General features: G+C 29.8%; 4 protein-coding genes across 5 annotated transcripts; 1 reads left to right on the top strand and 3 right to left on the bottom strand.

Moving 5' to 3' along the window:
• Nucleotides 1-736: 736 nt before the first annotated feature.
• Nucleotides 737-2,640, bottom strand: LOC143918964 (uncharacterized). The gene is made up of 4 exons (XM_077441092.1): nucleotides 2,622-2,640; nucleotides 2,127-2,292; nucleotides 1,148-1,311; nucleotides 737-1,077 (listed from the first exon to the last, which is right to left on the bottom strand). Exons 2-4 carry the CDS (start codon nucleotides 2,288-2,290, stop codon nucleotides 890-892), a joined length of 516 nt encoding a protein of 171 aa, XP_077297218.1. The 5' UTR covers nucleotides 2,291-2,292; nucleotides 2,622-2,640; the 3' UTR covers nucleotides 737-889.
• Nucleotides 2,641-3,034: 394 nt separating this feature from the next.
• LOC143918873 (uncharacterized) lies at nucleotides 3,035-6,333 on the top strand. Its single transcript, XM_077440957.1, has 4 exons — nucleotides 3,035-3,215; nucleotides 3,865-4,034; nucleotides 4,597-4,760; nucleotides 4,829-6,333. The coding sequence occupies exons 2-4, from the start codon at nucleotides 3,871-3,873 to the stop codon at nucleotides 5,017-5,019; spliced, it is 519 nt and encodes a 172-aa protein (XP_077297083.1). The 5' UTR covers nucleotides 3,035-3,215; nucleotides 3,865-3,870; the 3' UTR covers nucleotides 5,020-6,333.
• Nucleotides 6,334-7,571: 1,238 nt separating this feature from the next.
• Nucleotides 7,572-12,647, bottom strand: LOC143919341 (16 kDa beta-galactoside-binding lectin-like). Of its 2 annotated transcripts, none has more exons than XM_077441613.1 (4): nucleotides 12,557-12,647; nucleotides 8,660-8,798; nucleotides 7,864-8,027; nucleotides 7,572-7,796 (listed from the first exon to the last, which is right to left on the bottom strand). In XM_077441613.1, exons 2-4 carry the CDS (start codon nucleotides 8,764-8,766, stop codon nucleotides 7,606-7,608), a joined length of 462 nt encoding a protein of 153 aa, XP_077297739.1. In that variant the 5' UTR covers nucleotides 8,767-8,798; nucleotides 12,557-12,647; the 3' UTR covers nucleotides 7,572-7,605. The 2 variants fall into 2 exon arrangements, with proteins under 2 accessions (XP_077297739.1, XP_077297737.1); XM_077441611.1 differs by lacking the exon at nucleotides 12,557-12,647 and adding an exon at nucleotides 8,877-9,093.
• Nucleotides 10,841-12,460, bottom strand: LOC143919340 (uncharacterized). The gene is made up of 3 exons (XM_077441610.1): nucleotides 12,327-12,460; nucleotides 11,235-11,398; nucleotides 10,841-11,161 (listed from the first exon to the last, which is right to left on the bottom strand). Exons 1-3 carry the CDS (start codon nucleotides 12,443-12,445, stop codon nucleotides 10,971-10,973), a joined length of 474 nt encoding a protein of 157 aa, XP_077297736.1. The 5' UTR covers nucleotides 12,446-12,460; the 3' UTR covers nucleotides 10,841-10,970.
• Nucleotides 12,648-14,015: the final 1,368 nt, after the last annotated feature.

The following is a 14,015-nucleotide window of genomic DNA, read 5'->3' as shown; positions in this document are numbered from 1 at the left end:
TATGTTAATATACATACATATTATATATTCCTATGTTAGATAACGTAATATAAGATTTAATTGACCGATTCTCAAATAAATTGATTAACATATATGTAATAAATTTAAACGTTTTAGTACCAACTACGTAACTTGATAGCTATAAATAAAAAAAAATAAAAATGAAAATCGATGATATATGTACATACATATGTACATATGTGTCAAATTATAACAGCAGTGAAAATATATTTTGACTGACGTGTCAGTGAAATCATAACCAGTTACATTTTCAGGGTTGGTTTTATTAATTTAATATTAAATTGTTAGGGTTGGTATTATTTAGGGGTTAGGATAGGTCAGGTTAATTAAGTTGGGGCTGGCTCTATTCATTTAAGATTGGGTTGTTAGGGTTATAAATTCGTTGTTGTATGTTGTAAATTCATTGTTTGATACATTTTCACTGCTTGAATTGGTGAAAATATATTTTCACTTAAAATATGCTTTCGCTGTATAATATAATAGATTTAAATATTATAAATGCGATATTTTTGTTATGTTATGAGCAATTTGTGAAAGTCACATTTCTCTAAAATGGAAGTAAGTTTTCTACTAAAAAAAAAATTGTAATACTGTTTTTTTTTACTACCCTCCTCCCCCATGAAAAATTCTTGGATCCGTCCCTGCCCCTATTTCATTGCCAAAACGACAAAATATCTTTGTTTTGTGATGGATGATGATAAATAAAACATCTCATCTAATGTAGGAATCCGTTTATTCATTTAATATACAATATGTATGTATGTATGTACATACAAGATACATACATATACATATACACAAAAAGTAAATGAAACACATATGTATGTAAAATTTAACTGCAATACTATAATTTTATTTTAAATTATCATTAATCGGCGTAATTAAAAGAAATCGATTGAACGCTCTCAACACTTTGACCACCAATACGATCATCTCTAATCATGATATATTTAATATCTGATATGGGTATTTGGTGAGGAAAAAAAGTTGCTTGGTTGTTTATTAGATAATGTATGCCATCTGCCCCCATATGCATTGTAATTTGATTTGATTCTCCTGCAAAAATAGTTATTAAGAAATGAACAATATAAAAAGTAATTAATTGAATATTAAATTGAAATTGCACCTGATGTGAGTGGCGTTTTCTGATAGTCCACGTAGTTTTCTGACCATTGGCCATTAATTCGAGCATTTATATGTACATAGTTTGCTGAATGGTAAAATCTATGATGGTAATTTACGTTGTAATCTTCATCATTTCTAAATTCAGGAAGCAGATTTATCGCGAAACTGAAATTTAATATTTTCACATTAATTACAAATTGCATATATGTATGTATGTTATGTGTGTACATAAGTGAGGACACAATGTTTTATTATGCATATACATACATACATATATGTAGATAGAGTAAAAAAATACATAATATAAATTTGAAACAAATTGCTGACGGAGAATCGAAAGAAAACGAAAGACAAAGAAAAGCATAATGTGTAAGATCAAATATGCTAACAACTTTCCGTTTTTACCACTCCAGTATAGAGGTGAACAGACAATTATTTTTGTCCTTATGTACTAGTCTCTATTCGATGGATGGGACTGCTTGACCGACCACCATTAATTATTTGTCGACTGATTTATTAATTATTTGAATTATTTACATATTATTATTATTATATTTATTTTATCATTTGTATTATCTACAAACATACATATATTATATATTGTTTATATGGACGATAGGGATTGCACCATTATCCCTATCATCTGGAATAAAAATTATTATGATTTTTATGAATTGCAAACAATTCAACAACTTGCTAAACGAAATTAAAACAAGTTAATTATTTTACCCAATAACGCGCCATTCATGAATACACTTGCAATACTTTGAATATTATGGAATAATATAATTTTTTACATTTATATATTTTATTTTATATAAAAAGAGCTATTAAATATTAAGCTTGGATTTTTATTATATCTTGTCGATGACCAAATGGTGCGTAGAAAAACCTACAGTGGTTTTTTTAAAACCTCATTATAGCTGTACATGCACCACTTTATGATTACTGATATTATTATAAAATTGAAAAAAAAATACCTTTTAACGCCATTTGTTAATAATATTTTCACTATAACCTCGTCTCCTATTTTCAGTTGGGAAGTAATGTTGTAAATAAATTGTAGCGGTATTGGAGATGGCTCTATATCTGTAGCGAGCACCGACGCCAACATGGCCACAATTAAAAATGACACACGCACCATTTCTGAGTAAAAAAATATGCATATGTATGCATTTATGGAAAATGGATTATTTTGCACATTGAGATCGCAAGCACGACAATTGTTGCTACGAAAATCGCGAATACGGAATATGTGGTACTCGAATTCTCGATAGTTCGAGTTAGTTACTCTCGATGGATGGAATTTTCGGGTGCCAGATGTTTCATGATCAAGATTTTAGTGACTATTCCAAGATCGCTTTGTGCGTTATAATCACCGAACAGGATTTATATGTATATATACATATGTTATCAATAAGCACAATGTCGTTATTTTACAAAAAATGAGTAAATTTTCAGAAAAAGCTCAATACCTCTTTGGATGTAGAATAATCTGGAAAATTAGTCTCCAATCTATTTCAAATTCTAAATAGGTACACACATTTCTAAATACGCATCATCTGCGATATATACATACATTCATATACTTATATAAGTAATTATAATCTTATATTGGAATATTCGCAATTTCATTATGTTTTTTTTTATGCGATAATTTACAAATAGATTATTATAAATGCGATCGTATCGAAAAAATAATCGATACCAATTTTATAATGGGTAGATTGGATTGGATCATTGTAATATACGTAAATAAATAAGATACCACATTTATAATATTTATATAATTTCTCGCAAAACAAAAACATAATGAAATTACGAAGAAAAGATTATAATTACATACATACGTACATATATATATATGTATTTACATATGTATGTATGTATCGCAGATTATGCGTTTTTAGAATTGTGTGTACCTATTTTTAGCACTTAAAATATGTAGATTGGAGACTAATTTTCCAGATAATCTATTCTATATAAAGTTGAAATATTCGGTAATTGGCATCAATCACCTGCACGCAATTCATTTGCTAACTAGTCCAGATTATTCTACATCCAAACAGGTATTGAGCTGTTACTGAAAATTTACTCATTTTTTGTAAAATAACGACATTGTGCTTATTATATATATATATATATATATATATATATATATATATATATATATATATATATATATATATATATATATATATATATATATATATATATATATATATATATATATATATATATATATATATATATATATATATATATATATATATATATATATATATATCTTATATGTTATACACATCCTACATAGCACGATATAATTTCTAATTTATTTGTTTTTTACTACACATATCTATTTTACACTTGCTTTTTATTTTTTTTATGATGTTTGTTTTTCTTGTTTTATGTACATATACTTATATTTGTATTATAACTACCTGTCAAGTCTCTGTGGTATTAATTTAAAAAAAATGGGTTAATAATGGGTTCGGTGATTATAACGCACAAAGCGATCTCGGACACGTCACTAAAATCTTGATCACGGAACATCTGGCAACAGAAAATTCCATCCATCGAGAGTAACAACGCGAATTTTCGAGAACCCAAGTACCAGATATTCCGTATTCGCGATTTTCATAGCAACAAATGTCGTGCTCGCGATCGCAATGTGCGAAAAAAACCTTTTACCATAAATACATGTGCATATTTTTTTAGGCAGAAATGGTGCGTGTGTCATTTTTAATTGTGGCCATGTTGGCGTCGGTGCTCGCTACAGATATAGAGCCATCTCTAATACCACGACAAGTTGTTTTCAACATTACGTCCCCACTCAAAATAGGAGACGAAGTTACAGTGAGAATATTATTAACAAATGACGTTAAAAGGTATTTTTTTTTCAATTTTATAATAATATCAGTAATCATAAAGTGGTGTATGTACAGCTATAATGAGGGTGTAAAAAAAACCACTGTAGCTTTGTCTACACTTCATTTGGTCATCGACAAGATATAATAAAAATCCAAGCTTAATATTTAATAGCTCTTTTTATATAAAATAAAATATGTAAATGTAAAAAATTATATTATTCCACAATATTCAAAGTATTGCAAGTATTTATGGTGGTCGCTCAAGCAGTTCCATCCATCGAATAGAGACTAGTACATAAGGACAAAAATAATTGTCTTTTCACCTCTATACTGGAGTGGTTAAAATAAAAACGAAAAGTTGTTAGCATATTTGATCTTACACATTATGATTTTCTTTGTCTTTCGTTTTCTTCGATTCTCCGTCAGCAATTTGTTTCGAACTTACATTTTATATTTTTTTACTCTATCTACATATGTATGTATGTATGTATACGCATAATAAAACATTGTGTCCACACTTACATACATACATATGTACATATGTGCAGTATGTTATTAATGTAAAAATATTCAATTTCAGTTTCTCGATAAATCTGGTTTCTGAATTTAGAAATGGAGAACAATACCACGTAAATTACCAACATAGAATCTCCCATAAATCCAACGCTATTCATTTAAATGCTCTAGTTTATGGACAATGGTCACAAAACTCCGTGGACTATAAGAAATCGCCACTCACACCAGGTGAAATTGCAATTTAATATTCAATTAATTACTTTTTATATTGTTCATTTCTTAAACTATTTTTGCAGGAGAATCGTTTCAAATTAAAATGAATATGGGTGCAGATGGCATACATTCTCTAATAAACAATCAAGCAACTTTTTTTCCTCACCAAATACCCATATCAGATATTAACTATATCATGATTAAAGATGATCACTTTGATACTCAAGGTAGTGTTGAGAGCATTCAAGCGATTTATTTTAATTATGCCAATTAATTTTAGTTTAAAATTAAATTAAAGTATTGCAGTTAAATTTTACATATGTGTTTCATTTACTTTTTATGTGTATGTACATATGTACGTAATTGTTACCATAATGTATAAGTATGTTGTATGTACACACATACATACATATTGTCTATTAAATGAATGAATGGATTCCTAATTTCCTACATTACATAGATGAGATGTTCTATTTATCATGATCCAATTTTATAACAAAAAAAAGATATTTTGTCGTTTTGGCAATGAAATCGGGGCAGGGACTGATCCAATAATTTTTCATGGGGGAGGGGGGTAATAAAAAAAAAAACAGTATAACAATTTTTTTTTAGTAGGAAACTTACTTCCATTTTAGAGAAATGTGACTTACACAAATTGCACATAACCTAACAAAAATATCGCATTTATAATATTTATATAATATATACCAATGTACAATAACATAGCCTTACTTTAATATGAAATCTAGCTTCTTATTTCCATTATTTACAAACGATGTTATAACATCATAAATATTTCCATCAATATATCCCTATGAATATTTAAAAACGTTTAACCTAATAATCTATCTTGGTCTATTCCATTTCTATTGTAAGTCTTTAATATCTTTAAACACGAAACTTCTTTCCGCTGAAGCTATCCTCACAGGAAATGAAAAATTAAACGATAATAATTAAAATACTGTTGGATATCCTTGTCAAAACATAAAAGTGTATTTTCTAAAGTAGAGGATAGTTGCGATGTTTCAGAATAGATGGACTACTTCAATAACATATTTTCTGAAACTGAAATTTACTATATCTATATCCAAGATTTTGCCAAAATTATTGCATATATCATCGATTTTGATTTTTTTTCATCCATAGCTATCAAGTTACTTGGTATTAAAAAGTTCTTACTGGTTAGTCAACTAAAAATATAAACGAGGTATGTCACACTGGGTTGGACAAAGTCCGGCACTCCTGTCATTGATAACGAAGGTACATAACAATATGCACGTAGAATATTGCGAGTATAAGATTTTCAATCCGAAAATGTTTTATGCCAAATAAATGACATCGATTGTATTTCAACTTAAACTTAAAACTGTAGAATGATATGGTCTTTATCTGAGTATTTTTTGTTTTCATGCCTAAGTGTTATTTATTGATTTTGAAGGAATACAAAAGCATCCACCTAGACGTATTTTTCATTGTATTTTCGAAATTTTCTTTGTACATACATAAATATTTTATTAGTATGAAATGTTCTTTATTCGACGACATTGAATATTTAATCCAAAATAAATATTTAAAATTTTGATATTCCAAATTGTATGATTAAAAATTTATTTATTTAGATAACAATAATATTACAGTAGATAGCACTGGGTAAAAAAAATGAAACTTTGATATTTAAATATGTAAAAAAAAAATTAATTGCACACTACATATTTTATGTGGCACCCAAGCTATCTGTGATAGAATTAAATAACTCGTCAATTTATGTGCGAGTTGCTTTTTTTTAGTCTTGAATTGAAATAGTGTCATCACATACCAATTCAAAAATTTTATACAATTCAATATATGTACATAAATACATATTTCATTGTATGGGTTCTTAAGATTAAATTGAGACTTAGACTTTAAATCTAAGTCATATATTGAATAGGAGTCAATATCTGAGCAATACATTTTAATGAATTTATAATACACCCATTTATAATAACTTGAAAAAACTGCATGCCATATATAATATTCAGTTTGTTATAGACATTACTAAAAAACTAGCCAGTAGATTCTATGATGACAGAATCACTTATAACTAGAGGTAGGATAGTCACAGTGCTATCCATTGTTCGGCAAACCTTTAACAATGCATTTACAACCTTTGAACAATACACGGCCCCCTCAGGCTCCGGTGACTACTTATAACCATACTAACACACTTGTGAAGAGTATCGGTGATTACAACAAAATGTCTATACCCTTCAGGTATATACACAGATTACCTAAACACAATCTGCTTTAGATCATCGACTTTATAGTCTTTAATTAATATTATGTATTAGATGTATTATGAGCATTTATAAGAATTGTAAATAGGTTTTTGAGCTCTTTTTTCTATTATGCTGTACATTGACATTAGAATAATATAATACTATGATTACTAACCAAATTAAATTAAAATTGTAAAATAGAAAATGATAATGTAAAATAGTAGATCAGTAGCTATTAAAATAGATATAAGATGTATTGTGAACATAATTTCGTAATAATAAAAAGCATTTAAAAATCAAAAATTAAAATCAAAAATTCTCAACATCTTATAATCTTTCAATGTCAGTGTAACAAAATATATTTTTAGTGGTAAAAATTGGATCAAAAAATAAATAAAAACAGCTCGGGGGTTCCAACTAGCAACTGATTTATTTAATAGTACAAAAATATATTAAAATTTATCGCAATCAAATATATATATATGTATATATATATATATATATATATATATATATATATATATATATATATATATATATATGCATAAAAAAATATTGATATATACATATGTATATATGTACACCTCCATTTGAATTTTCATTTAATCTGCAAAATTAAAAGAAATCGATTGAATGCTCTCGACAGTACCGAGGCTTCCGCCATAATCATCTTTAATCAACACATATTTTATCGAAGATATAGGGATTTTGTGCGGGAAAAAAGTCGCTAGGTTTTTAATACTTGAATATACACCGTATTGACCTAATCGCATCGTGAGTGTAAATGGTTGCCCTGGAATAAAAATCATTAGAAATTGAACTTATAAAAAGAAGCTGCTGAAATTAGATTGAATTTTCACCTGATCTGAGTGGCGATGGACGATAATCAACCTCTTCACGTGACCAAACTCCATCAACTTTACAATTGATGAAAACAGCGTTGGCACAATGATTAAATTTGTGTTGGTTATTTACATTGTGCTCTACTCCATCTACAAAATCAGCAACCAGATTTATCGAGAAGCTGAAAGTACGAATTAATAATATGAGAGAACACAAAACGTTACACTTCGTGTACATATGTACGTTCATAGATGAACGAAAATAAAAATAAATTAAATTTTAATAATATAAAAATTGAAACACCTATGTATGTAGGAATTGCAAACTATTCGACAGCTAGCTAAATTAAACACAGACCACATTAATTAAACAGTGACAATAGAGATAAACAATGACCACTAGATCAGTAGTTACAAATAAGAACAGACTTAAGATGAATTGTGAATATAATATACGAACAATAAAAATGTTTTAAAAATAAAAGAATAGATGATAAAACTATTTTTAAACAAAAAATATATATTCTACCCATTAATTAATGCGCTAATATTTTACACACTTGCAAATCATTCGAACACTACCCACTAAATTTTGTAACCAAATTTATATATTACAACACATTTATATCTATTTTTTTTTTTTAATATAAAAATAAATGTAATTATGGAAGATTTTTTTTTTATCTCATCTTCACAAGATGATGATCTGTCAACGTATAAACAAACCTGAAGCTATGTATTTTTGTATAATACATCGTCATCTATGTACTACATTTATACCGTTTTATAATACTATCAAATAAAAAATACATACCATCTAACGTTACTTGTTAATTTTCCTTTCACTATAATCTCATCTCCCATTTTGAGTTCTCCTGGTATATTGAAGATAAGTTGTGGCGGTATTTGAGGCGATGACATATTTGCTGATCAAAATACGTCTTTGTAAAATTCTGCATCGAAAGTAAGCACAACATCGTTTAATATTGTTCACGATATATAATAAATATTGATTTAAAAAAATTCAATACCTTTTTGGTTGAACGTAGAAAACTTTGCACTTAGTTGGCAAGTGGTTTACGTTATCGTGGCTACCTGGACACTAATTCCAACTAGCATTCAACAGGTTTATATATATTAATGTATTTTTATAATATTCATTCTGCATTATATATTAAAAAAAAACCGTACTTATACCATTCAAGACTGCTCGACTACCACAACCCTTTTATTTACACAATGTCGTGTGAAATGGGGGGAGAGGGTGAAGGAGGGGGCGCACATTGGGTTGAGGAAAGATACCAAATACCAACATTTTCAGGTTTTAAAAAAATATAATTGTTTTTTATGTCATTTAAACAATATTTATACATTATATGTATATTTCAATAAATGAATATTATTTTCAAAAAGATTAACCGCACGCTTGTATATCTAAAACCATTTTTAAATACGATGCTGTGAACAAAAATATTAAATTACAATTCTGGTTGGAATATTTTGAAATTACGATATTCAATCTACATATCTAATATATGTACATATGTATAATTTGAAAAGAGACTTTGTATGTATGTAACCTTCGTTCGTTGGTTCATATTTTTTTTTCGATTCATAGGTGCCGATTTAATTTTTTTCGATTCAAAGGATTTGAAGTCCCCGGGGGCGAAGGCGCCGAGGGTGAAGGCGCCGAAGGCGAAGGCGCCGAGGGCGAAGCCGACTTTGCACCGGGGGCAAAGCTCTAGGGGGCGGAACGCAAGCACCAGATTCTGATATACATATAATTTTGAAAGAAACTTACTATATATGTTTGTTTGTTCGTGACAGTCAATTTAATTAAAAAAAAACAAATAAGTATTCAAATAAATTTATATAAAATAAAACTATTTATATACATATACATATATATATACATATACATATGTATGTATATATATATATATATATATATATATATTTATATATATATTTATATATATATATATATATATATATATATATATATATATATATATATATATATATATATATATATATATATATATATATATATATATATATATATATATATATATATATATATAAGAGCTATTAAAATATATGTATTATGAACATAATTGAGTAATAATAAAAAGCAATTAAAAATCCTAAATCAAATACATACATACATACATATGTATGTTGATACCCCCTCCCCTTCTCCACAATAATTGCTCGAGAGAAAAATAAAAAAAATAAGATATATTAAAATTGCATCGTTTATTTTAAAATTAAAAATATAATATATTATTTTTTGTCCAAAATATGTAATGAACTGGAAGCTTACTTTATTTAGTGTTATGCTTTTAAGATGCACAAGTTTATTAATGTCTGGTTGCAATGTTGTCAGCGACTAACGAAAATCGCCTCTATTGACAATATCTAAACGGTTATGAAAGAATTGTAAATAGGTTTTTGAGCTCTTTTTCCTATTATTCTGTATGTACATTAACATTAGAATAATATAATACTATGATTACTAACAAAATAAATCAAAATTGTAAAATAGAAAATGATCAGTAGATCAATGGCTATTAAAATAGATATAAGATGTATAGTGACCATAATTTAGTAATAATAAAAAGCATTTAAAAATCAAAATCAAAACAGTTACGAGCGTTTGAGAGCAGATAAATTACTTGACTAAATCAAGATCCAACGAGATAAGATGTAGGAAGCTTGATAATATACTCGCCATTTTACTGCTTATCCAGAAATTATATTCATTAAGTTTAAATCTATATATAATTTGATTCTAAGTGTGGCTCCCTTAGTTTTCTATTCCTTTCAAAAAGTTGATTTTTGGCTTGTGTCATGGGTGTGCCATTGTGACGTGGACCCCGGTTGAGAAACGCTGCTATAGTCTGGTAATGTTTTAATGTTAATATGACGTTAGGAAAAATGTTGTTTTATTGGTAAAAATTGGATCAAAAAAATAAATAAAACAACTCATCTGTTTTCAAGTATCTACCGATTTCTTTAATAGTACAAAAATATATTAAACTTAACGCAATCTAATATGTAAATGCATACAATAATTGACACACATATGCACAATTTCATTCCAATGTTTAGTTGATACATAATTAATCTGCAAAGTTGAAAGTAATCGATTGGATGCTCTCAACGTTACCGGTGTGGCCGTTATGATCATCCTTGATCACGACATATTTAATCGACGATATGGGTATTTTGTGCGGGAAAAAAGTTGCTTGGTTTCTGACAACGGAATACACGCCATCTTGACCCAAACGCATCGAGATACTAAATGGTTGTCCTGGAAGAAGAGCGATTATAAAATGAACAATATAAATAAAAAGAAGATTAAATAAATTAGATTAAATTGTCACCTGATGCAAGTGGCGATGGACGATAATCCACCTCGTCAGGAGACCAAACTCCATCAATTTTACAATTGATATGTACTGCGTTAACTTCATGATCGAATCTATGATGGTTATTTACGTTGTGCTCTACATCATTGACAAAATCAGCAACAAGACTTATGGAAAAGCTGAAAGTAGATTTAAGACATGAGAGAACACAAATCGTTACACATCGTGTACATTTATATATGTATGTAGATGAAGCGAAAATAAAAATAAATAAATCTGTATAAGGTATTATTGAATGTCTGCTGTGTGACTCGTATAGACTCTTAAACCACTACACCGATTACGATAGAACTTTCAAGATTTGTTGTATGCATGTCCGGGAAGATTACTGTGAAAAAAAATCGCCCAAAAACGGGAACAAAAACGGGGAAAACGGGAATGAGTGTCATTTCAACGCAATAATTTCAAATGTGTTCGCTGCTTGCGTTTTTCCGACAAATGGGAAAGAAAACGGGAACGGGAACGGGAACAAGAACAGAAACAGGAACGGGAATTGCATTGCGTTATTGTGGGGTTCAGCTAGTTTAAAATAAATTGAAACTACCCATTAATTGTAAATAATTCGATAGCTTGCTAAATTGAACACAAACCACATTAATTAAACAGTGACGATAGAAATTAGCAATGACCAGTAGATCAGTAGTTACATATAAAAAAAATTGACTTAAAATTAATTGTGAATATAATATACGAACAATAAAAAGCTTTTACAAATAAAAAAATAAAAAATAGCTATAATAATTATTTTTTAACACAAAAATATTCTACCCAATGAATAACGCGCTAATATTGAATACGCTTGAAAAATAATTCGAACACTACCTACTAACGTTTGTAACGAAATTTATATAATATAACATATTTATATTTAACTTTATTTTTAATATAAAAATACATATATAATTATGGAAGATATTTTTATCTCATCTTCGCAAGCCGATGTAGACGAAACTAAACTAGACCGATGCTTTTTATACGCCATCATTGTAGCTATAAATATATACCATTTTGTAATGAATAATAATATTAATTATTAAAAAATAATACCATCTAACAGTGTTTGTTAATTTTCCCTTCACTACAATTTCATCTCCCATTTTGAGCTCTGCCGGTACGTTGTAAATAAGTTGTGGCGGTATTAGAGACGATACCATGTTTGTCGTCATGATGATTAAAATGCGTATCAATTCTGCAGCAAAAATTGCATAAATATAAGCACAAAGTCGTTTAATATAAAATTGATTTAAAAAAAAAATAATTATCATAAATGTCAATACCTTTTTGGTTAAACGTAGGAAACTTTGCACTTGGTTCGCAAGTGGTTTACGTTGTCGTGGCTACCTGGACACTAATTCTAATTTTCAATCAACATGGCTATTTGTATACATTATGTAGGTTCTCAATCTTTTTTGATGTGTGGCCCCATTTTAGTGTGACGTTAAATTTATATATATCTCTTCGTCTATATTACAATAATATATAAAAAAAAACGGACGTGATGTGTGTGGATATGTTTATGGGTATGTTTGTGGTGGATGCGTGGAGACACAGCCAATCAGAGCCACAGAGGCGCACAGCCAATCAGAGTCAAGTAGTCGAGGAAACGCGGGGAAGCGGGGAAGTGAGGGGAGTGTGGAGCGTTTGACATGTGAGACGTCAGGCCGAGCGATGGGTGACGTCAGCGACTAGAACATACAAACACACACACACACATTCATTCATCATTTCAAACGGGTGAACGGTTTGAATCGGTGAGCGTGTAATGCACGCATCGACTTTTTACGATTAATACGTTACATTTATATTTATATATAACATATAACTTTATTTAAATTCGTGTATCAATTCCTTTTCAAACCACCGTTGAAATCAACGGGTACAACACTAGTGCATATGTATATTATAATAGTTGCTCGGGGCGAAAAAGCAATCGAGTAATAGTTAAAACACCATTAAATACACTTCGTATCAGCTTGACTACATACTATAAATAAATAACATTTTGCAAGAATCCTGGACTGTTCATCAAATGACAATACATTCACTAAGGACCATTGATTAAACTTGGCTTGGTTGTAACGTGACGTTCTCCTCGTGGTCCCATAGGGCAACACTCGCCCTTTGATTTCGAGTGGCAACACAAAAAAGCGCGCGATATATGCGCGTGCGCATCGAGAGCGAGTCTCTTACCCGCCAACCATCGCCGAGGAAGGATCTCTCCTGTGCACGTCTCCCGGGGATATGGGGCCCAGAGATCCGCCATCCTGCTGAAGAACCGCTGTAAGGTCGAGTGCAGCATCACTCCCTCCCAAGAGTTCCAGCCAACGTCCTCGTATTGCTTACGCCGTTTCCGGAGAAACGTCAGACGTGAGTGGACCGGCCCGAATCGCAGAGCCAGCTGTTTCTACCCACGCAGGAAAGCTGTTATCAACGAGACGAGTTTGCAGTCAGGAACCTCCCCGACTAATTAAAGTAACCCAAGGTTAGTTCACGTTTCCCTATAACACGACCCTGGAAGAGCGACGTATCCGCCCTCTGGATCTCCCACCGCGAGATCAGTCTAAGCGTGCGTAAAACCGTTCGTTACATGGTTATAATAATGGTTATAACCAGCATAATAGACTAGTGGTTAGCATATAATGCTTTGAACAAAGTGGTCACGGGTTCAAATCCCACTGGTTTCTGCTGGCCAGACCTTGGATTTGTGACTACAGGTCAATTGTTACATACCAGAGT

Source organism: Arctopsyche grandis, chromosome 11 (assembly GCF_051622035.1).
Source record: "Arctopsyche grandis isolate Sample6627 chromosome 11, ASM5162203v2, whole genome shotgun sequence".
Taxonomy (NCBI): domain Eukaryota; kingdom Metazoa; phylum Arthropoda; class Insecta; order Trichoptera; family Hydropsychidae; genus Arctopsyche; species Arctopsyche grandis.
Note: the sequence above shows the minus strand (reverse complement) of the source record. Positions and strands in the feature narration are given on the sequence as shown.